Genomic DNA, 24,791 nt, shown 5'->3' on the forward strand with positions numbered 1-24,791 from the left:
GCACGTGATACCTGGGAAAGACACAACACACGTATGCAGTACCTCAACTGTGGATGTGCAACCAGATCTAGTCATGAGAAAATGCCAGATAAACCCCAAATAAGGACATGTTATTAAAAACAAAGCAGGGAATTCGCTGGCGGTCCAGTGGTTAGGACTCCGCAATTTCCCTGCCATGGGCTCGGGTTCAATCCCTGGTCAGGGAACTAAGATCCCACAAGCTGCGCTGTGCAGCCCCAAAAAACAAAACAAAGAAACAAAAACCCACACACAACAACAAAGGGGGGAGGGGGGAGGGGCATGCGTTCTTCAAAAGTCAATGTACTAAAAGAACTATTCCACATTGGCAGACTAGATTACATGGTCCTGGACTGGGTCCTGTTCTGGAGGAGAGAAAAGCTGGAAGGATCATTACTGGGACAACTGACAAAACTGCAACATGCACTGCAGAGTAACGTACTGCACCAATGTTAAATTTCCTGAATTTCCTGTATTATGATTACATAAGAAAATAAACTTGTTCCAAGAACACACACACTTAAGTATTAAAGAGTAAATAAAGCATGACAGAGGCAACCTATTCACAAATGGTTCAGAAAAAATATGTGTGTGTGAGAGTATATACATACAGAGGAGAGAGAATATGACAGAACAAATATGGCAAATGTTAAAAATTAATGATCTAGAAAAAGGACACGTTGAGTTATTTTTATTATTCTTGCAAATTTTCTGTAAGTTAGAAAACTATTTCAAAAACCTTTTCCATAAGTGTCACACCTTCCCCCCGGAGGAAAATTTTCTTCTTAAAGAGGTAATTCAGTTGTAAATGTTGAAAAACAGGAAAGCTAAATCTGACTAGTTTAAGAAGTAGAACGCTCAAGGAAGTCAGACTAAAGCCGCCTCCCGTATTATAAGGCACTGATTTCAAAACATCTATATTCATTAAGAGAAAAAAAATACAACAACCCAATGTCTGAAGAAACCAGAACATCATAAATATATGTAATGGAAGATTGATTATACCTAATAACTTTTTCCAGGATTTGATGAGGGACTTTGCTAAAGATGTAACTTCTTCATCTGTGCTCTGCTTGCGAATAGCATTCACTGACATTCCGATTCTTGTGGACTGCAAGGCAATGACAAAAAAATACGTATAAGCGATTTTATTTCAGGCAATTCATTGTTTCCTTTTCTTCTTTCCCAGATGCCTGTTTCCATTTTAGAACAGAAAAAAAATCAATTATCTGAATTCTTTTAGTGGTAGACTGTAGACTTAAGACACAGACGTCTTCAAATCAAACATTAGATGCATCAAGGTTCTCATCACTGAGACCTGCAAGCATGTAACCTGCTACTAAAGTAAGGCTGGTTAACTAGCACAATGAAATCAGTCTTTCCCACAAGAGAAGAACAGAAGATAAAGTGTCTGTGTTTGTACACAAGGCAGGCTGATGCAACCACGGCTAACACACGCACTTTGCTTCTCTACATTCTCCTACAGATTACTCTGTACACCGCCTGTTGCAACTCGTAAGGACACCCAAACAAATACCACCACCCACAGAGGTTTAAACACCAGCACATAATCACAGATATTAAGAATGGATGTCACAGAACACAGATAATTTGACTGTGGCGACACTACATGCCCAGGGTTATGCTGGGAGCGTCCATATTCATTACCCTTCCTAACAGCCCTTTAAAGTCGAGATCATTATCCCTATTTTTAAAGATGAACAGACTAGAAGTATCAATAAATAACTGCCCAGCATCACACCACTACTAACTGGCAAAACTGGATTTTAATCCAGGTCTGTTACCTCCAAAGTCCATGCTCTTTCCAACACATCAACGGTTTTCAAATTGTGCTTAAAGAACACAAAGGCAATGACAGGCCAATTATGGATGATAAATTAAAAATGGTAAATTTAGTAAGTTCAGGTTGTCAGTAGACAATCTTTCAAAATATGGATATGGAAGAACAAAATAACAAAAGGAATTGTTAGTGAGAAAATAAAAAGAGAAGGGAACCCCTGCTATAAACTTTAAGGCCAAGAAATAAATGGGTCCTTAAGATTTCCTTTTAAATTATTCAAAGTACTCAACAAAGAGAATCGGGACAGTTGCTCAAGAGTCTAGAATATGTGTCTGGCTGGAGTGCCCTGTGTTCTCTCTTGGAGAGCTGAGCGAGGCGGATGAAGGTGCCACAGCAGAGAGACACAGGGGACTCATGACCCTAAAACTCCAAGATGATTTGAGATTAGTGTTTTGGGGATTGTTTTCCCACAGAAAGTGGCTTCTTTCTTGTAGAAAATAATATGTTCTTAGAACTCTTTTCAGTGAAGAAAAGACTTTTAGAACTTTAGAATGCTTTAGAACTTCTCTAAAGCACTACTTTGTTAGCTGGTGTAGCAGGCACTTCAATGTAGAAAACCTTCCAGAGGCAGGTGCCTGGGCGGGCGGCACAGCTCAGTCTCGTCCTCTCCGAGCTGCCCCACAGGATGCTGCTAACGTGCTGACTGCTACCGCCCCGATGCCTGTGGCGCCCCTCCTTCCCCAGCGCCCGACCCCCGCCTAGAAGAAAACCCAATTTTGGCATGAGTGGAGGAAATAACTTGAGTCACTAATACAGTTCTGGAGCTTGGGATCAACACGGATTGGCAAAGAAAATGGGACTTTAGGAGGTGGTCAGAGGCGAGCAAAGGTATAAGATTATGAACAAACCGTGTACTGTAGAGTGACTGCTTTTTAATTATCACAGAACGTTCTGATCACTAAAGAGACCAAACCTAAGCTCTGCTTAAAACCTAAGAAAACCCATAAGGAGAACACAGGGATCTGTAATAAACATGCTCACCTAAGGGAGAGATTGTCCAGTCAAGAATAATGAGAAACGAGGCTGTGGAGGTAGAGTGAAACACTAAGATTATTTGAATAAGTTTGTTTCTTCCTTTTAGGAGGTATTTTGGGAAGAGTAGAAGAAAGTAGAAAGAGGAAAGGACTATGAAGCTATCCGACAGCACTGCTCTAGGATATAAACTCAGCTACACAGCAGAATCTACATCTGTTTCACAGGCATCTCAAAACCCAATGGATCCAAAATTATCCTTTATCTCTTTACCCTTCCACCTTTATTTCCTTCTCATCCCAACCCCACCACGTTAGGTTTTCTTGAATTTTGCTTTACTGTAAAATGGCACCATCTACCCAGTCACCACGGCAACCACCTCAGTCATCCTAAACTCCACCTTCTCCTTCACCCCCCCATCTGGTTGGCTACCAATTCTTGTAGGTTGTCCCTCAATAACAAGTACCCCTTCTCTCCGCTCCTACTGCTACGCCCTTAGTTCAGGCCCTCATCACTGCTCCCTGAGCACCTGCGTCAGTCAACAAGCTTCCCGATTCTTCCTCCCTGCAAACCTGGGCACGCACTCCCCCGCCCCCTGCCACCGGGCAGGATGCTCTCAGGACCGCAGCTGCAGCCTGCATGCCAGCCAGCCTGTGTCTTCAACCCTGCATCAGACTTCCTCCACCTGAACAGGTCACACTGCTTCCACATCCTGCTTTCTCTGCTGGAATACCCTTCCTGGTCCTATCTGCCTAGGGAGAACCTATTCATGTTTTGAGACTCAGTTTACACTTTATCACCATATGAAGGCTTTCCCTAAGCCTCCCAGGTTAAGGTTAAGGAATCAGATTAAGAAGTAAACTTCTTTGTGCTTCTTTCTTGCCCTACCTATAACAAACACAATAAATCCCCCATATACAAACCTTCAAGTTGCGAACTTGCAAAGATGCGAACGGGTGTTCGCATGTCCAATCACATAAGTTAGTTCTATTTGAGGAGGCACTGTTAGTTTTTGAGGCACAGGACCCAAACGCAGAATGGTACACGAAGGTTGCAGAGGCCGTTCAGAATGCAATCCAGTGCTACCATGTCATCTATGATGAGAAAAAAAGAGCTACTACCCAGACACCACTGGACCGTTTTTTCAAGAGGGCAGATAAGACTTGAATCCAGCAAGGAACCAGAACCTGTGCCATCAGCGTCAGGCATGAGTGAAATGGCAGGTCGCCCTCCGTCTGCTATTGCTGAGGATACTTCAGCTCTACCATCGCCCACCTCCTCTCCCTCCTCCAGTCAGTAACTCTTCCTGCCTGTTCACTCGATGCCAGCCCCTGGATGCCAGCTGTTATACCGTGCTATTGTACTTTCCAAGGTACTGTACTGTAAGATTAAAAATGTTTTCTTTATTTTTTGTTTGTTTTTTTACGTATTATTTGTGTGAAAAGTATTATAAACCTATTACCGTACAGTACGATATAGCCGATTGTATTGGTTGGGTACCTAGGCTAACTTTGTGGGACTTACAAACAAATTAGACTTATGAATGAGCTCTTGGAACAGAACTCGTTCGTATGTAGGGGACTTACTGTAAATCCTATACAGATGTCTATCTGGGCAACTATACCTCTCTGTTTGTTTACATGGCAGTTTTCCTCTACTACACTTGAAGCTCAATGAGGGGGAAAGACCATATTTTATTCATCTTTATAACCCCAACACAATTTCTAATCCTAATAAAAACTCAAATGTTTGTTATATAAATACATAAACTTTCCAAGGAACGAAGCAAAAAAAAAAAATCCGAAGTGTGTTATAAATGATAATCCTACCCAAACTCCACAGCCTCTATAAAACTACCCATCTCTTAAACAAACGGTGAGGTTACTGTTGTTTTCCATGTGGCTATCCCCACACAGAACTGCTGGGATAAGGCCACATCTAGGTGGTAAGGTACGGACACAAACTCAAGGTTATTCTCAGAGCTGATTTGCCAGAGCTGCTGATCCTTGGACAATCTGAACTGAGAAGACAGGACTTAATGACTTGCTTCCCTTCTCCTTCTTGGTTCTATTCTTAGAGGAGGCATTCTTAACCTTTTTCCCACCATGGATCCCTTTGGTAAACTGAAGCTTATGGACTCCTCCTCAGAATGCTTTTTAAATGGATTAAATAAAATACATAGGATTACAAAGAAAAGCAGTTATATAAAGTTACAAAATGTTTTCTTAAATGTGATACAGTAATATATGTGCTCCTTTATTGAAACATTTAAATAAGATCTAGCGTAACATATAAGAGCTACCATGATAATGGGCAAAAACACGCGTCAGTATATCTGAGGTTAAAATATCTGTGATTTCTTTCAGTTAGTCATAAATACTAATTCAACTGTGGTTTACTGCCTTCATAATTGAAAGAAATGCTCGATTTCAGTTAGATATTAGTGAAAATACATGTGATTTTTTTTCCTCAACCACGTACACACCCCTGTCACCCTTCCCTAAATTCTGACTTAATGGAATGGAAATATCAAAGGCGGCACTCATGGATAATAAGAAATGTGTAGTAGAAAATAGCCAGATTCATCTCACAATTCAGCTTCCTTTTTAACATTGTGACTTGTGTTAAAGTTGTATTTTTATGTTTTAGTCCAGCTGCAACATTAAGACTTGAGTAATGACTCTACACAATGACGACGAGACACCCGACTGTGCACAGGGCAGGCCGGCGCTGAGAGAGGGAGAAGAGCGAGAGACCCTTGCACCCTCACCCTCAGGCCAGCTTCACGCAGCACAGCTGGCGACCGCAGATCCAGAAAGGGAAATCTTGGGAGATAAAGTCAGGGCCAAGAGTCCAACTTCCTTTCATAGTGAGTTTCACTCCCACTGTCAACCTCTGAGGGTATGTTTTATTCTTCCTGAGAAAGGCAACATTTTTCTATAATGGTAACTTAGTAGACTACTGATTTACGTTACCATCTCAAAAAAACAAGTTAATAATGTTTCACCATAACAGGAAAATACAAAAATACCTATTCAAAAATTATGATACATATTAACACATACCTGTAATAATTCCAAGGTCATGGGAATATTCTTAAGCTCCTTCAGTAAATCCAATGCTCCCGCCTGTAAAATAAAATAATTTCAAACTGAATTTCCCAGATAGTAAAGCAAGGAGTAACTAGAGATCTAAATTTATATTTTCCTATCCACAATTCACTACGGCTCACTTATTCATGTGAGGAGAATGGTATATAGATATATAGATGAGAGAGAGAGAGAGAAAGAGTTTTCCAAACAGGGGTTGCAACTCACTAGAGGATCATAAAATGCATTTACTGGGTTATAACCCACACCTAAGTGTTGTTTTGTGAAAGTTTACTTTCACCAGTATTTGTCTATATGTGCCCCAATTACAAATATAAAATGTTTCTTACTGTGGTGGTACAACACACCCCAAAATTCATGGAGGGCAGCTGCCTGGGGACGTGGGAATGGCAGCAGTGGGGAGGGTCCCCAAAATGCCGCAGCACCTCCAGCATTCCCGAGGGGCATCACTTCCCTGGAATTCTCACGAGGCCCCTGTACCTCGCTGCTCAGTCACAAGAACACTGCTGTCTACCTGATTCTTGCAAAGCAGTAAAAAGCAAATTCTAAAAGGCAATCCACAGTTAATATCTGCGTTAAGCTCGCAGGCCTGTCCACTGCCAGGTGCCACCTAGAATCAAAGGCTCCCACGTTAGCTGAGGAAGACGGAACAAACCTGGAAACTTATGGAGAGCGCAAAGGTTAAAAGGGGAGAAGCAACAGCGCCACCTGCAGCTTGTGGCCAACGTTCCAATCTGATATTCACTCCCATCGGCCATATTTCAGCTCCTCTAATACATCCACTTAATCAGTCATATTTCGTTTAGTCTAATAGTGACTTAATGTACTATATTTGGACAAATCATTATTCTACATACTACTAACAAAAAAGCTATTAAACTACGGTAAACTTTTTTATCACCTCTTTTTACTTTCGCAATTCCTTCAGACTTGGAATTTTTATCATGTATCACCGTTTACATACAGAAAAAGAAAAATATAATCAAAACTGGCTAAGGCGGTTCTAAAACTATATCGCACTCAGAGTCTAATGCTTATAAACTGTTCACTGACTCAGATTCAATAATATCTGTCTTTAGCCCACAAAGAGTTGTTATCAAAACACTAGTAACGCAACACTTCACACAAGAATCCATAAAAGAGCTCAGAGCCACTAGCTCTCTGTGGGCACTGAGGTGCACGCGGGCCTCACTGCCTTCGCCCCCGCTTCTCTGCTACCATTTGGTTCCCTCGAGGGTCGAAGAGCACTCCACTACTCTCTCAGATTTGCTTCCAAGCCACTGACACCTGTTCCGCAAATGTCAACGCTGGGTTTGATGCTCTGCCTGTGAAAGTACATCCCAACGGCCATCTGGCCAGCAACATGTGTAACTCATTCTGCTTTCTGAAATGTTAAAATATGAAAACTAGCACCCTACAAACCAGTGAAACACAGCACACCCAGGGAAAACAGAAAGCCCTGTAACATATCCCTCATATGCACCCTAAAGGAAGAAACAAGCATGGAACCTCATGGTATCAGTATATTTCTTAAATTTAAAATCAAGCAGAGGTTTCCAGTCAGATAATTTTTCCATTTAAAGTTGACAGACAGACTTGGCTGTAGAGAATAAAACAGTATTGACTCTCCTGGCCACAAACAGAGACATCATTTTAATTTAACCCAGTACCTCATAAATAAAAACTTAAGTTCAAAAGAAATTACGAAACAGACTATTATGAAGGATGTTAATGATCCACTGCTTACAGATTCCTTCTGATCATAAAATTCTATAATTTTTCTTTACAGGCAACTAAAAATAGTAAAACATTAGAGTTGTTAAAAAATAAAACACGGGCTTTAAATTTACTATTAATTACAAATTTCTATAGGCATGACATTTTTGTGAGCGAGTATCTTCAATCCCGTATCTGCAAATCTCCAAACCAAAATCCTTTGAAAACCAAAGACTTCTCATTTCTTACAGATTTTCAGTAAACACACTTGGCAGCAACATCTCATCTCAACAGTTGCATAAAGCTACTTATGTTCTACTTATCCCACTTAATGCGAAAATGCTGCATTTCACTACAGAAATGCTAATATCTGATTACTGGGAACTTCCCAGATCTCACTGAGGATATTATGAAATATATGATGTTTGTACTATATCATCTTTATAAACCTGAAAAATTTGGAATTCTCAAATATATCAGACTCTAAAGGTTTTGATTGCGAGATTGTGGGCCTGTATCCTTATCTATCATAGATGTTTTTCTTCTACCCATGTCTCCATGGTCTTTCGGAACGATTTCTGACCTAGGATCAATTAAAAAGGAAGACAGGACTTCCCTGGTGGCGCTGTGGTTAAGAATCTGCCTGCCAACACAGGGGACACAGGTTCAAGCCCTGGTCCGGGAAGATCCCACATGCCGTGGAGCAACTAAGCTCGTGCACCACAACTACTGAGCCTGCGCTCTAGAGCCCACAAGCCACAACAACTGAAGCCCACGTGCCTAGAGCCTGTGCTCCGCAGCAAGAGAAGCCACCGCAATGGGAAGCCCGTGCACAGCAACGAAGAGGAGCCCCCGCTCGCCGTAACTAGAGAAAGCCCACGCGCAGCAACGAAGACCCAACGCAGCCAAAAATAAACAAATAAATAAATCTATAAAAAAAGAAACAAACAACTATGATGATCTGTGTGAGTGAAAAGCGCAAAAAAGAGATGATCGTACATTAATTCAGTGACAAAAGCTTTTGAGTGTCACTGTGTGCCCAGCGCTGTGTTAAACACTTTACATGCAGTATCTCATTTCATCTTTACAGTAAGCCCTACGGAAGAAGGGAATCTTATCGTCCCGTTTTAGAGGAGGAAATTAAAGCCCAGGTAAGTTAAAAAACTTGCACAAGGTCACATGATTACTAACTATAAAAGGTGAGATTTACCCCGTTCTGTCAAAGGACACTTATTGCCTCTCAACAAACACCCAACTAGCACCATATGCCAAGCTCTGCTCTGTGTTGAGGACACAGCAATGAGCACAACAGAAACCCTTTCTGACCTCAGCGAATTCAAAAATAGGCAGAAACCTTTGAGCATCTACTTCAAACCCTCAATTACACAAGAAAAAAACCTTAAACTCAGAGAAGGTAAGTGACTTGCCCAAGGCCACACTGATGGGTAATGTAAAGGGACAAGAATCCAGTTTCCTGACCCTTATACCACTGCTCTTTCCATTCCATAACCCCTCCCCCAACCCCCGAGGCAGTTCCGCTCTGTGAACTCCGATAAGCAGCATTATCAAACAGTCCCCAATCATCACCTGCCTCTAAAGGTCAAGTCTACTAGATTGCAGCATCTCCTATAGACAATGATGCAAGAGAAAGAAAGATCCTACCTTAACTTCCAGGGTCAAATTTAGTTCATAGTACTGGCTAAAAAATAAATAGCCACCACACTACCATGTTACATAGGTGGTACTTCTACTTGTTATCAGAAAGAAGTACTTTTATAAAATATGGTATACTGGAAACCCAGCATATACAAGACTGTACAGGATACAAAACTCCTTCTCTTCAAAGAGATGTAAGAGAGAAGGAGCAACATGGAATATACAGTTAAGAACACGGGCTATACGTATATGGTTGATCTAGATTCAAATCCATGTTCTGTCATTTCCAAATTATAAGATATTGGAAATGTTACTTGGCCTTCTCAAGCTTCAGCTTCTTTATATGTACATGAGCATAATACGCCAACCCTGAGTAGTTAAAATGGTCAAATGAGGTAATGTAACACATATGAAGTATCAAATTAGAGTGCCTAACACAAAGGAGATGGTTGATAAGAGGTATAAAAGATACAAAAAATTGTCTGTTTCTACCATAACAATATTCTCAAAAAGCCATAAAGCCAGCATTTTAAGAGAGCATTATTTAAGCTCAAGCAACTCAAAAACAATTCTTACTAAGAATTATGAGATTTTAAGGTCTAAAAAATTAAGATGCTACTTATTTTTTTAAAAAGGAAACAAATTATAAATGTTTGAGTCAGCAATATCACTATAAACTAGGAAATATAAATTTACTATGTCGCCTCAAATTTGTAGTTATTCTACACCAAAAGCACAAGCAACAAAAAAATATATAAAATCAACTTCATAAAAATTAAAAGCTGGTGGGAATTCCCTGGCAGTCCAGTGGTTAAGACTCAGTGCTTTCACTGCAGTGGCCTGGGTTCAATCCCTGGTGAGGGAATGAAGATCCTGCAAGCCACGCAGCGTGGCCAAAAAATGAATAAATAAAAATTTTAAAATAAAAGCTTTTATTTTTATTTTATTAAAGTATATTAGTGGTTGGGGTAGATATGGTGACGACGTAATGGGTTACTTAATGGACAGTTTCTATCTGGAGTGATGAAAATGTTCTAAAATTAGATAGTGGCGATAGCTGCACAAATCTGCAAATATATTAAAAACCACTGAATTGTGTACTTTAAAAGGGTGAACTGTAATGTACAGCTAAATAAAGCTGTTATAAAAGATTGTGCAGTCATTCTCAATTTCGATTTATGCTAATTAATCTAACCCTAATATGGAAACCAAAGTTTTCTTTCTAACCCAGGTACAATAAAGACTTAGAAATGTACATATTTCAGGTATCCCTGCTCCTAGGAAATTCTAACACCTAGTTTCAGTTTCTTTCTCTGCAATTTAATTCTACTCAGCCCTAAGCCTTCAGTGCAGAAAAAATACACAAACCTCAACACCCCACAAAATGTGTCTGTGAGCTTGAAAATTCTACGCTCTCACCTGACTCCTCTTTCTACAGTCTAGTGCTATAAATCCTTTACAAAGATAACCCAGAAGGTTTTTTAGCCTTTACCATATCCTAGGCACTGCCAAGAATTTCATATTCATCTAATCTTTACTAAACTATCTCCAATTCACTACCAAGAAAAACATTTTAGAGATGTTAAGAAACTTGCCTAAGACCACTCAGCTAAAGTTCAGAAGAGCCAGGATTTGAACCAAGATTAGGAGTCAAAGACTTGCTTATTGATAAAGTCAAAATGACAAGAAAAAAGCTATGTGAAAAACAGCTAACACCTTGGGGCTTCCCTGGTGGCGCAGTGGTTAAGAATCCACCTGCCGATGCAGGGGACACGGGTTCGATCCTGGTCCGGGAGGATCTCACATGCCATGGAGCAACTAAGCCCATGCGCCACAACTACTGAGCCTGCGCTCTGGAGCCCGCGACCCACAACTACTGAGCCTGTGCTCTAGAGCCCGCAAGCCACAACTACTGAGCCCGCGAACCACAACTACTGAGCCTGCGCTCTAGAGCCCGCGAGCCACAAGTACTGAAGCCCACATGCCTGGAGCCTGTGCTCCGCAACAAAAGAAGCCACTGTAGTGAGAAGCCCACACACCGCAATGAAGAGCGGCCCCCGCTCGCCGCAACTAGAGAAAGCCCGTGTGCAGCAACAAAGACCCAACGCGGCCAAAAATGAATAAATAAATTTTTTTAAAAATACATTATTTAAAAAAAAAAGCTAATATCTGAAAATTTGGCACTAATTCACATGGTTCATCATGGCCTCAAAGCGTGTACTGTTTAAGATCAACTACACACGTGGGGCAACACCCTGGGTAGTACCCGGTCAAGATATTGTTGGGGTATTTAGGGAAACCCGTCTGCCCCACGACAGCAAGTGCCCTGGTCGTACAATTGTACCCAGGCAAGGTTCAGATACAGATGCAAGGGTCTACTTGAACAGAGTAGTACTGGCTTTGAAGCAAAACAGATTTAGATTCACATCTTCATTTGGCCTCTTTGTAGCTATTAGGCTTAAGACAATTAACTTTCTAAATACTTCATTTTCTCATTTTTAGAATAGAGATAATGCTTATCTCAATAAACTGTCAGGAATAAATGAGATAAGGTAGGTAACTTAGTAGAATGCCTAGCTCAGAGTAATAGCTCAATAAATGATAGCTGTTTTATTATTACTTAAAAGTGACACCTACGGTTTTATTAAAACAATATCTAATAACAGCACTTAAACTTCAATTCATAGGACAACTATTACTTTTCAAGCAAAGTTTACTTTTTCACAGTATCAAAATAATATAAAAATTAACTCAGAGGAAATCTGGAAACCACACACACAAAAAAGAGAAACAAATCTACCATAATCCTAAAATGCCCAGAATGACTTCTGTTAAATTACTGAACACTTAAAAAGCTATTTATGGGCTGCTGATGTGCTCTGGAGGGCAGGGAGGGAGAGTCATTCAGACCATTTCCCTCCCTCTATCTCATTTGCCTATTTGAATTTCTGTAAGACAGACAGGAAAATAGAGGAGGAATAAAAAGTTAAAGAGCCAGTCCATTTTCCCTTTCTCTTGGGGGGGCAAGTTTTTACATTGGTGAAGTTTTGCACTACTAGAAATGTAAGATTTGAGAACAATGAGCCTTGAGGACTATCTTGGAGCTTACCCCATTGTCCTGCGGGCGCATTATGTGTTTATAATTTGAGAACTGCACACAAATACAAAGTGGTCTTCTCCACACTTGCTCGCTAAGGAATTCCTCATTTCTAGGAAACGTCTATTTCAAGGAAAGGAAACACACAAAAACACCTAGTGCACTATATGATTAAAAGGTACACATTTTATAGCCTGAGTTCGAGAAAAAAATTACCCAAGTAACAGCCTTTTTCCCTAGGAGCCAGCTTCTGCTAGGGGAGTCCAGGGTTCTCTAGGCAAAGAGAAGAAACTTGCCAGTTTAACGGGAATAACAGAAACGTTCAGCCAATCAAATATACAGAACTCATCACTTGCAGTGAGGAATGAAAGGCCTGTATCAACAGAAAAAATAAATGGCACAGGCAACGTCTGGAACAGAAAACAAACAGGAAATACTTAAAAAAGCCAAAATTGCAAATACTGATTAACAGGGTATGAAATTACATGCTGGGCAATGCACCTGCTAAAGGAAAAGAGGAGCCGACTACACCTGAAGTCTTAAGAATTCAGTGTTTAACACTACTTCTGCCTGCTGCCCAGCAGAAAACTCGGGTCCTGGCTTAATCCACACTTCATTTAAGGAGGTGAACCGCTTGGTCTGATTCAGTTTCTTATTCTGTAAAATGAACGCAACACAGCTGTCGTGAGTCCCCAAAGAATTCTGCACAGATGCTTTGTAACTCCAAAGTGCTGTGCAAATCAGAGCGGCCCTTCTCTCCTTCACGTTAGTTTGACTTAGAATTTCAGAAGTTTAGCTGAAAATAGACGACGCGGAAGCAAGGGACTGCAAGTGGCCCACACAGGTGGACAGAAATGCAGAAACTGGAGCACCTCCTACAAACCACAAGAGAACACGTTCTCATGAGCACCTCATCAGTAACAGAAAGCGCCGCTGGTACCAACCATAAGCCACTCAGAGAGGACCAGCAACGACATGTGTCCGAATCCAGCCGGCAGCACAGCCTCGTCAGTGCGAGCGCCTTCAACACAGCTCCTCGCACGCCGCGGCCTAACGAGATGCACTTGGGCAAAAAAGTTTAGCCACTTGCCAAGTACACTGGCATCGTTTACCTTTTTTTAATTGCTAAGCAAACACGCAGGGTGGTTGGGACAATCGAGGGAATGTGCAGCCTTCTCCAGAAATAAGCTCCAGGAAATTCACATTCTGCTTTAACAGTGTCACGTCTAAAACTGATCACGAACCACTGTTTGATGCTGTTTTCTCGACGCTGGCCGATGAGCCCAGGAAAGAGAACGAATGCTTTCAAACACGGAGGGCTCTCTGCACTCTTCAGCTAAACCAGCGAGGCTTCACCACCGCGACGTTTAAAATAACGAGGAGCATTACTGCCTCGACGGAGCTGACCAGGCTGCGCTAAGCACGAGGGGCCTCGGGCGCCCAGGGCGGGTCCCAGCGCCGGTGGCCGCGGGACCGGACGCCCTCCCTGGGGGCCCCCAGGACCCCTGCCCGGGACGCGGCCGCGGGACAGGACGCCCCCCGCCCAGGACCCTCTCCCCAGAGCGCGGGCCTCGCCGCCGTCACGCGGCACCCGCCGCGCTCACCGCGGGCCGGGAGCCCCCTCAGGCCGACTGGCCCCCGCCCGCCGCCCGGCCTCCCTCCGGCCCGCGCCGCCCGCCGCGCTCACCGCGTTCTTCTTCTGCACCATCTTGTCCATCTTCTTGGCAATGCGGACCACCTCGTCCTCCATGGCTCCGGCAGCCCTGCCCCGCGCCGGGCCGCGGGGGACGGGAAGCGAGCGGAGCTGGCGGGGCGGCGGGCGAGCCCAGGCGTCGGCGAGGGCCCTCAGCAGGCCTGACCGAGGCGCTTCCTCACTCACGGAGCCCGCGGCAGCGGCGGCAGCGGCTGAGGAGGCGGCGCTCCTCCCCCGCAGGCAGAGCCAATCGAGCTCCGCGCGCGCCGAGCAGGGGCCTCCAATCGACAGCGGACCAGCTGGGCAACGAGTCCGCCGGGCCGCAGGGCTTCGCCGGCTGTCGTGAAAGAGGGCGGGCGGCGCGGCCGAGCTTTGCGCGCGCTCCCTCCGGCCCCGCCCAGCCCGCCCAGCGGACCCCACCCCCTGTCCCCATTCCCCCGGTCCCCCTTCCCCGGGCTGTGGCGCCCGCAGAGAGCCCCGGGACGCCGAGCCCGGCGGCTTTTGGACGCTGGAACGTGGGCGGCTTTTGCAGTCAGTCGGAACCCCAGCATTTTCCCCGCCGTCGACGGCTGCCTGGAACTCAGATTCCCCATCCCCCTAAATAGGCCTTTATCGTAGGAATGTGACCATTGTAAGCGCTTCCTCTTTAAAGTCGTTTGTAAGCGCCGTAAAGCCGGAGACCCAATCTTGTTTGTTTCCTGACTCAGAATGTTGCACGCAGTACCTTGAATACAGTTGAATAATGGTTGACAGTAACGTTCTCATCAAAGAAGTTAATAATCTCGCCTGCTCTGAAGGTCAGTGAGGAAGTTGACGTCCTAAAGAGTTATGACTAACAACATAAAGCCAGGGTAGAAAATTGAAATTATCAGTACTGGAGCGTATAGGCTCCTTCAATAGGTCTTTGCCCAAGTAACGCCCTTGACTACCATCTCGTGCAGTTTGCAGACCTATCCCCACACCCAATTTAACCATCATTAGTCAAAATTCACCACCTAATAATGTTTTTTCTATACTATGATGTAAGGTTTTGTTCTACCTCAGTTATTTGGGGGAAAGAGTAACTTGAACCATGTCCCTTTTTCTTTATTTCATTTATTTCTTTTCATCTTAAAATTGTCTTATTATTGATTCCCAACTTAAATTGCAGTAAAAATATACGATTGCAAAGTTACTGGTTCTAAGGTATTTATTGAGATTTGTTTTATCAATTTTTATAAATATTCTATGTGTCCTGGAAAAGAATGTGCATTGTATAACGGCAGATGTGAAGTTCTATATGGGCCCATTAGCCCGAAATTAATTTTATTGTTCAAATACTTATACCTCAGTTTGTTGTCCACTTGATGCATCAGTTAATAATGAGTATGTACAAATCGCCACTTATGTTTGTAGATTTGTATTTACTCTAATAATTGTCTTTTTTGTTTTTTTCCGAAGAATCAGCTTACTATACTTTCACTGTGGTAAAATACACATAACATTGTCAAATGACAAAACTGAAACAATTTAGTGATGAATCTGATGTGCTTTATCCAAAGGAAAACAATCCATGGATTGGGGAGTACCTTGCCTCACAAGCAGTGGCGCACTTTTCCAGGGGTGTTGGGGGCAAGGGTTAGTTTTATAGAGCTTACAAAAGGCAACCTGGAAACACTTAATTTTGTTAAAATGGCAATGATAAATCTTCATGACCTTGGATTTCGCAATGGTTTTATAGGTATGACACCAAAAGTACAAGCAACAAAAGGAAACAGATAAACTGGACTTTGATAAAATTAAATAGGTTTGCACATCAAAGATAGCTATCAAGAGGAGAAAAGACAGCCCACCAAATGGGAAACAATATTTGCAAATCATATCTGATAAGAACCTAGTGTCCTGAACATATAAAGCAGTCTTAAAACTCAACAACAAAAAGACAACCTGGTTAAAAGTTGGGCGAAGGACTAGACATTTCTCCAGATGTATAAATGGCCAACAAGCACACTAAAATATTCTCAACACAATCAGTTAATAGGGAAATGCAAATTAAAGCTGCACGAGATACCATTTCACATTCACTAGGATGGTTAGAATAAAAGTATGGATAAAAACAAGTGTTGACAAGGATGTGGAGATAGTGGAACCATAGTACAAATCTGGTAGGAATGGCATCAAAATTTGGGTGGGGGGAGAGATTTGCCATCGTTCCTTCAAATATTCTTGCTGCCTCTCTCTTCTCTCCTAGGACTCCATATACTTGATGGGTTCCCACAGATTTCTTAGGCTCTGTTCATCTTACATATGTAAGATGTAACCATTGGAGAAAACTGGGTGAAGTGTACACAGGACCTTTCTGTACTATCTTCATAATTCCCTGTCAATCTATGAATGCTTCAGAAGAAAAGTTGTGGGTTTCTTATATACAATGGTAGGGATGATAGAAGTTGAAATATTCTATGGTTCTCCTATTTTCGGAAAGTAATGAGAAATACTCATTCCCTTTAAATATTCACAATGTAAGGTTAACTAAAAAAGAATACAACGATATGTAGCTTCCAAACTTGTAGGGGTGGGGATGAAATAAAGCTCAACTTTTCTGCATCCTCACCAGCATTTGGCATTGACATTATTTTTTATTTTAGCTGTTCTAGTAAGTATATAGTGATATTTCATTTTGGTTTTTTCACTTCCCTAATGGTTTAGTGATGTTGAATGTATTTTCATCTGCTCGATTACCATCCGTGTAGCCTCTTCAGTGAGTATCTCTTCATGTTTTTTTGCCTATTTTCTAATTGGATTTTTTTTAACTGTTGAGTTTTGAGAGTTCTTTATATATTATAGGCACTGGATATGTGGGTATATGGTTTGTAGATATTTTCTCCCAGTCTTAATTTGTCTTTTCATCCTCTTAACAGGGTCTTTGAAAGAGCCAAAGTTTTAGATTTTGAGGAAGTCCAATTAATTTTTTCTTTGAGGTATTATACTTTTGCTGTCTTATTTAGAAACACTTCAAGCCCTAGATCCTGAAGATTTTCTACTGGGTTTTCTTCTATAAGTTTTATATTTGATGTTTAAGTCTATGATTCATTTTAAATTAACTTCTGTATAAGGTATAAGGTTTAGTTCAAGGTTCATTTCTTTGGCTTTGCATGTCCGATTGCTTCAGCACCATTTGTTGAAAGACTATCATTCCTTCGTTTAATTGCTTTTGTACCTTTGTCCAAAACCATTTGGCTGTGCTTGTGTGGGGCTATTTCTGCTTTATTTTGTTCATCTATGTGTCTCTCTCTGCCAATAACACATAGTTTCGATTTCTGTCACTGTATAGTAAGTCTTGAAATCCAATGGATTTCTCCCACTTTCTTCTTTTTCAATACTGTTTAATCTATTCTGGTTCCTTTGCCTTTCCATATAAATGTTAGAAAATCTTGTGTATAGCTACAAGAATCTTGCTGGGATTCTGAGAGGTATTGCATTAAATTTTCTATCCATTTGGGGAGAAGTAACATCTTTACTATATTGAGTCCTCCAATCCATGAACACGATGTTTGTCCCCATTTATTTACATCTTCTTTGATGTCTTTCATCAGCATTTTATAGTTTTCAGCCTCCAAATCCTGTACATTTCTTAGGTTTACACTTAGGTACTCTTTTTTCCTTTTGGGCAATTATAAGTAGTATTGTGTTTTAAATTTTGGTTTTCACATGTTCCTTGCTAGTATATAAAGTACAACTGATTTGGGCAGGTACTTCATTTTTATCGTGTTTCAGCTCCCAAGTTAGTATTAGTTTCATGCAGTCGGTTTTGTTTAGTTACCCAAATGTTTACCACTCTTTCCCCATTCTTTGCATCTCTCCTTTCCTCTGGCTCATTTTTCTTCTGAAAGAACACCTTTTAACAGTTCTGTCAGTATTCTTTTTCTCATACGCTTTCTATGTCCAAGTGGTTTTCTTTTGCCCTCACTGTGAAATGAGTTGACCTCTGTAGAAGTTCCCAATTGTCCTTCTCTCTCCCACTTTGATGTTATTCCATTATCTTCTGACCTCTGGTGGTGTTTTTCTTAAGTATATGCTGTGTGACAGTGAAAGCAGGCTGTCTCTGGTTGCTATTAAGACCTTCTTCTATGGTATTCAGTTTTGCTTTGCACCATGAAATGTCTCTTTAGAGACTTAGTAGTTTATTTATACTGTTAGTAACATTTTTCTTCCTGAATGTGAGATTTCTTACCTTTCCTGAAGTCTGGAAAAATGTCAGTCATTTTATCTTCATATATTGCTTCTCTCCCATTCTCTTCTCTCCTGCAACTTCCATTAAACTTTACATTGGACCTCTTAATTTTACTTTTCTAGTCTCTTACCCTCCCCTTTTGCTTGCTGGGATTTCTCCTGAGTAAATTCCTCAGAGCTTTCTTTCATACACAATTTCACATACATACACGTCTGTTGTGTCTAATATGCAGGGTTTTTAAAATATTTATTTATTTGACTGTGCCAGGTCTTAGTTGCGGCATGCGGGATCTTTAGTTGCAGCATGTGGGATCTAGTTCCCTGACCAGAGATCGAACCCAGGCCCCCATAGTGGGAGTGTGGAGTCTTATCCCCTGGACCACCAGGGAAGTCCCTAGTATGCAGTTTAATTCATCCATTTGAATATTTTTTGTAGGTCAGATATTACAACTCAAAATCTGAAGAACAAGGAGTATGGGGTTTCAGCTTGGGAAGTTGATAAAGTTCTGGAGGTGGATGGTGGTGACCGTTGCACAACAATGTGGATGTAATGAATGCCACTGAACTGTATAATTTTTAAGTAGTTAAAACTGTAAATTTTGTTATATTTTACCACAGTAAAAAATCTGAAGAATAAAAAAAGCACATCCGGGCTTCCCTGGTGGTGCAGTGGTTGAGAGTCCGCCTGCCGATGCAGGGGACACGGGTTCGTGCCCCGGTCCAGGAAGATCCCACATGCCGAGGAGCAGCTGGGCCCGTGAGCCATGGCCGCTGAGCCTGCGCGTCCGGAGCCTGTGCTCCGCAACGGGAGAGGCCACAGCAGTGAGAGGCCTGCGTACCGCAAAAAAAAAGAAAACACATCCAAGGCCGGCCTTCTCCCCTCCTTTCCTTACCTGCCTCATCCTCTCCCCCATCCACAACCACTTTTATTAGGTTCTTCTTTGCATCCTTCTCGCATTTGAGGTTTTCTTTTAATGCAAATTCTAGCCAAGTCAAATATATGGTCTTATTTCCTCCCCTTTGTTTTGTACCTTATTTCTTCATCAATAATGTATTCTGAATCCTTCCCAAATTAATACAGAGCATCCTCATTCTTTTTTTATAGCAGTGTAACAATCCATTGTGTAGGCGGAGGGTAGTTTATTTAGCTGGTCCACTTTTGTCCCACGTTGGGTTGTTTCAAATATTTTACCATCATAAATAATGCTTCTCCATTAAGATTTTTCACTTGAGTGGTTGTTTTTCACTTCTAGACGTTTTCTTTTTCAAAGCTGCATTTTCTGTCTTTCTTCTTCTTTTTTATAAATTTATTTATTTATTTATTTTTGGCTGTGTTGGGTCTTCGTTGCTGCGCACAGGCTTTCTCTAGCTGCGGCGAGCGGGAGCTACTCTTGGTTGCGGTGCGTGGTCTTCTCACTGCGGTGGCTTCTCTTGTGGCGGAGCATGGGCTCTAGGCACGCAGGCTTCAGTAGTTGTGGCACGTGGGCTCAATAGCTGTGGCGCACAGCCTTAGTTGCTCCGTGGCATGTGGGATCTTCCCGGACCAGGGCTCGAACCCGAGTCCCCTGCATGGGCAGGCGGATTCTTAACCACTGCGCCAGCAGGGAAGTCCCCAAAGCTGCATTTTCTGATACTGTGTCCTTCTCACTTGTCTGTTCTTTTCTCTGGTTGGTTAACTCTCTCATACCATCTATCCTTTTAAAGTTCCTGAGAGCCCAATGATCCCTTTACCTTTTGTGTCATCTCGTGTTCCCGTGTAGGTAGTTCTCTCATAGGCTTCATCCTTTGGGGGTGTTGAGCTCACTTTTGGCAGGGCTAAATTAACCAGCCTGGGTTGAGAATGTCACTCTCCATAAAGAACCTATTTGGGGACTTCCCTGGTGGCACAGTGGTTAAGAATCCACCTGCCAAGGCAGGGGACACGGGTTCGAGCCCTGGTCCGGGAAGATCCCACATGCCACGGAGCAACTAAGCCTGTGTGCCACAACTACTGAGCCTGCGCTCTAGAGCCCGTGAGCCACAACTACTGAGCCCACGCGCCACAACTACGGAGCCCACGTGCCTAGAGCCCATGCAACAAGATAAGTCACCGCAATGAGAAGGCCGCCTAAATAAATAAATAAACAAATAAAAAGAATCTGTTTGCCTCTTCCAGGTGCCCGAGGGTCAGAGACAGTCTGAGGAAATTCTTCTTTTTTTTTTTTTTTGCCTCGTCTTGCAGCATGCTGGATCTTAATTCCCCGATCAGGGATCGAACCCAAGCCCAGCAGTGAAAGTGCCGAGGACTAACCACTGCACTGCCAGGGAAGTCCCCAAGGAAATTGTTGATATTAACTTAGAAGCTTATGTGTTTCCAGGCCACATTAGTAGTATACATTCAAAATCCAAATATCTATGAGGACAAGCTTCTGGTTAAACAAATTCAAGTGAAGAGCTCCCTTGTCTCTCATTCAGAGCCCAGGCCAAAATAGACAAGCTTCCCCATCGCTTCCTGGCAGTCAGACTTTTTTCCAGTTCATATGACAAAGAGCGCAGCCCTTAAAAGGGTGCTAGCTTCATAACGGTGAGTAATTTCTGAGACACCCCAAGTCCAGTGTGCCGTGTGGGTTTTAGGTCCCTTTTGAGTTCTCTCTGGGTACCGCAGGATGCAATTTCTTTAGGGCAAGCTGATTTTTACCCTGGTTTATTTAGCATTTCTAGGTGTTTTGAATTATATGAAATATAAGCTTGTGCTGTATTTAGTTATTCATTTATTTATGTTTAGAAGCATTTAAATTACCTCACAGGGGCACAGGGCAAGGCAGGGGACCACAAAGTAATTAAGGCACATCATTTTGAACCCTGGCTCTTACACATAATAGCTCTGTAACCACAGGCAAACAGTTCATCTCTCCAGGGATCAGTTTCCTCTTCTGTAAAATGAAGCTAAGGTTGATGTGAAGATTATATGAGTAAAGGATATAAAATGCTTAGTACAGTGCCTGCCTGGAATATATTAAGTACTTAACGAATAAACAAATTTTCACTTTTTAGTAAATTTTACGAATAAAATGGTATGTTGTTAGGAGGGTGTCATGTATCTACTTCTAAAAAGTAGCAATAAGGACTTCAGCAGTAGGCAAACCTCCCAATGACTCACATACATAGACACTGTCGTTACCTGTCGACAGACGTAAACAATACCATGCTCTGACTACATCTGATTGTGAACCAAGAGTTTCAAAAGGATGATGAAATCAAAGATTATCACGTGAAATATGATGCTGCTGTGAAGAAGGATAAATCTAAAAAAGAGCTGTTGAAGAGAGCATTACAGTACAGAACTCTCTTACCACGAGGGCAACCCCAAAATGGAACAAGCAGCCTCACAAAAAGGGGAGCTGTCACTTTATTCAAAAGCAGAAGCTGAAGGACTGCTTAAGAGGCAGAACAGACGGGATTCCTTCCTGGGAAGAGTTAGAAATCAGCAGTGAGATAAAAGGAGAAGAAACTACTTGGATAACTGATTTATGACACGAATTTTAAAAAATCCCATGAATACTACATGGAAGGAAAAGACAGAGCGAAACACCAAACTTCTTAAATAGGTTAGGAACACTGAAAATCAAACTGAAGATTTGTTCAGCTTGTTAATAACACTGAGGAATAGGAAGCCTGGGCCCCGCCTGGAGAGAGCCAGGCGGGGGCCACACCACCATCAAACTTCCCTCTCAACGTGTGTTCCTGGGATTACACTGTCGCTTTCCTCCTTTTCCTTACAGACAGCCATTCCAAGGAAACGCAAATGTTAAAAATCATATTCCCAAAGAGCCAGTCACGGAAAAGTCAGAATTACATTTTATTTCACATTGATAGAAACCGTGAAAAAGATTTACATTTTCCCACGTTACAGCACATTTCAATGGAATCTATTTCTTGCCATAAATTAGATCTTGCTGATTTGTGTAAGTGAAACAACAGTTTACATTCTTCAAGATAAAAGCAAAATGACTTAGTAAATGATTGTTTAAAAACTGTAAATCCAGACATAAACGTATGGCTTCATTATTAACATCCTACGCTGTCCATACGAAATCATTTCCATCATCAAGTAGCACCCATTTATAAAGATGCGTTCCTAACGGTGTTCTAGTCAGTTGGAATACAGCAGAAAAATTAACAACAGTTCAGAAATATCAGGCGTACATTTTTGCTACATATTAAACTGGGTGGTAACTACACCATATGTACTGAGTTCTGACTAACTTTTATTACCCATAAACTTGTTTTCAAATAATGTTAACCAATAATCTGAAAAATCTATTTAAAATCAAATAATTGCTACTTTCATGTTTGCACAGAAACTAACTTAAAAAGATCCTCTCTGACTACAGTGAAAATTTCAAATAAGTCCACTGGCAGATAAAAGTAAAGCAAATTTTTCAAATGGATTGTTCATTTCCTACAGCAGTCGGTTTCAAACATATGTGCAAAATAAGTAAACTAAAACTCTACGCTATGAGGAGAATCATCTTAGAACAAATCATCTTAGAAATTACAGTTTGTAAGATCAGTCTTAAATATTTCGGAACATACTAGAATATGACCTAATTATTCTTTCAGTTAATTACAGAAAAATACAACCACAGAATTATCCTCGTTACCTGTAACTCTGCAGGCCTAAGCTGCAGACAAAGGTCCAGTTTAAGAAGTAGTGTAGAAACTTTGAAGGGATGCCTGGCTTCTTTCTACAAGTATAAATACACTTTCAGTGCCGTCACATCTGTGATTCAGAATGTCAAATTACAGCACGTATTGACAGCAGACGTCCATGGCAAGTAGGCAATATTTGGTCTGTTATGAAGGATAAAAAAGAAGAAAGAACACTTTTCTTTTCTAGAGAGGAAAAAAGAGTATTAAATAGAAATTATATTCAGGAAAGAAAAACCTGGTCCCCAAAATAAGAGGGCCATTAATTGAAGACAGCAATATTTCTTTTTATTGACACTTAGAAGCATTATCCCTATTATTAGGAATAATGTAATAACACCTCATTCTTATTATGCATTATAATCATTAAGTACATATGAACACATATATAAAAATACAGATACTGCATGGTGACTAAGTAATTTGGGAATAAGTCCAGAGTCTTAAGTCACAGCACTCATAGACTTTTTATGTCTTAACTGCTCATTTATACCTGAGCAGGTTTTCATTAAGCATACTAATAATTTTCAAGTGATGTAATAAAAAATCTGGTTACAGTATTTTATTATTTTGCTGAATTACATATGAGAGAAAGAAGCTAGCTGCTTCACCTATTTTAATACTAACATATTCTGGATCATGTTATACAAACACATACATAGAAACTTAAAAGATCATAAATTTCCCATGAGGAGATTTGTTTAGTCTGTGTCATTGGTGTGTATTTGCAAAACATTCTAACACTGCAAACATCAGAGGTTTCAAGATCGGGCACAGAAAAAACTTTATACTCTATGACGATGATGCTGGTGTGCGCTTCTCCACAAGGCCTCTTAGTGACGTCAATCAATAGGAGGTAGGAGTTTATCAATGAACTGCTTGACATCCATCATTTCCTGTTTGGAATAAAGGGATTATTAATATGCAGCTACACAAATCAGAAATTAAATCCCCACTAAATACCACTAACTAAAACCACATTTTTACCACAATTATATAAAAAGTGGTGAAAAAGAAATGAGGCACCGATAGAAATTAGAAAACATTTCCCACGATGATTATTATCGTAATTCAATGATCACTCTCACGTATTATGAAGTCCTATGAAAATGGTCTGCATTTGCACTGCTTGAACAAAATAAAACACTGGGGGTGGCGGGGGGAGAGGAAGGGGGTCTAAAAGTGACAATAACTACACAGAGAAGACTTGGTATGTACACAACTGCCGTCAACCAAGTGTCCGTGCCCAGCTTCTAACACTCCCTCATTAGAATGAGATGCGAAATCAACAGTACCAGATGCTTTGTGCCTTTCCGAAGGATTCACACACAACCAGCCAGCTGAGGCTGAGGGGAGCAGGTCCCCAAGGCAGGCCTGGAGAGACGCAGAGGTGAATCCACCACAGAGGAAACTGCTCGACACCTCCCGCGTCTGGCCCAGCTTTCTCACTTCCCCCAAACACATCTCCTGCTGCCACCGCTAGACCCACACAGGAGCACGCAGGAACCTTCGCCCGCATCGCCTCCTCACTCGGGAAAGAAGGCACGGCACGGCGGTGGCCTGTCTCACCCGCCGTGTGGCCCCCACTGCGACCCCACCTCCTGTCCCTTCCTGCCCCGAACCATCCGTCCAGTGTTCTCCAGTATGGTGAAGTCTCATCCACACACACACAGCCGCCTGCGTCTGCCCCTTGAAGCCTCAGTGTGCTGACTCAGAGGCACCGAGTCTGGAGTCCTGGCCTCTGTGTGTTTGTTAAGCTCCGGGGGG

General features: G+C 41.8%; 1 protein-coding gene across 4 annotated transcripts in view; it reads right to left on the minus strand.

Moving 5' to 3' along the window:
* The window catches only part of LOC309974181 (transcription elongation factor A protein 1), a 60,422-nt gene that overhangs the window by 18,617 nt on the left and 17,014 nt on the right, over positions 1-24,791 (minus strand). The window contains exons 1-3 of one of the 4 annotated variants that reach the window (XM_082858642.1): positions 14,118-14,347; positions 5,917-5,979; positions 1,024-1,129 (exon numbers count right to left, since the gene is read on the minus strand). In XM_082858642.1, coding sequence (XP_082714768.1) covers positions 1,024-1,129; positions 5,917-5,979; positions 14,118-14,180 — 232 coding nt within the window. In that variant the 5' untranslated portion in view covers positions 14,181-14,347. Of the gene's footprint in view, positions 1-1,023; positions 1,130-5,916; positions 5,980-14,117; positions 14,348-22,149; positions 23,921-24,791 lie in introns of those variants that run through there. The other 3 variants (XM_082858643.1, XR_014326864.1, XM_082858641.1) reach the window with 3 other exon arrangements.

Source organism: Leucopleurus acutus (assembly GCF_964270905.1).
Source record: "Leucopleurus acutus genome assembly, chromosome: 17".
NCBI lineage: Eukaryota > Metazoa > Chordata > Mammalia > Artiodactyla > Delphinidae > Leucopleurus > Leucopleurus acutus.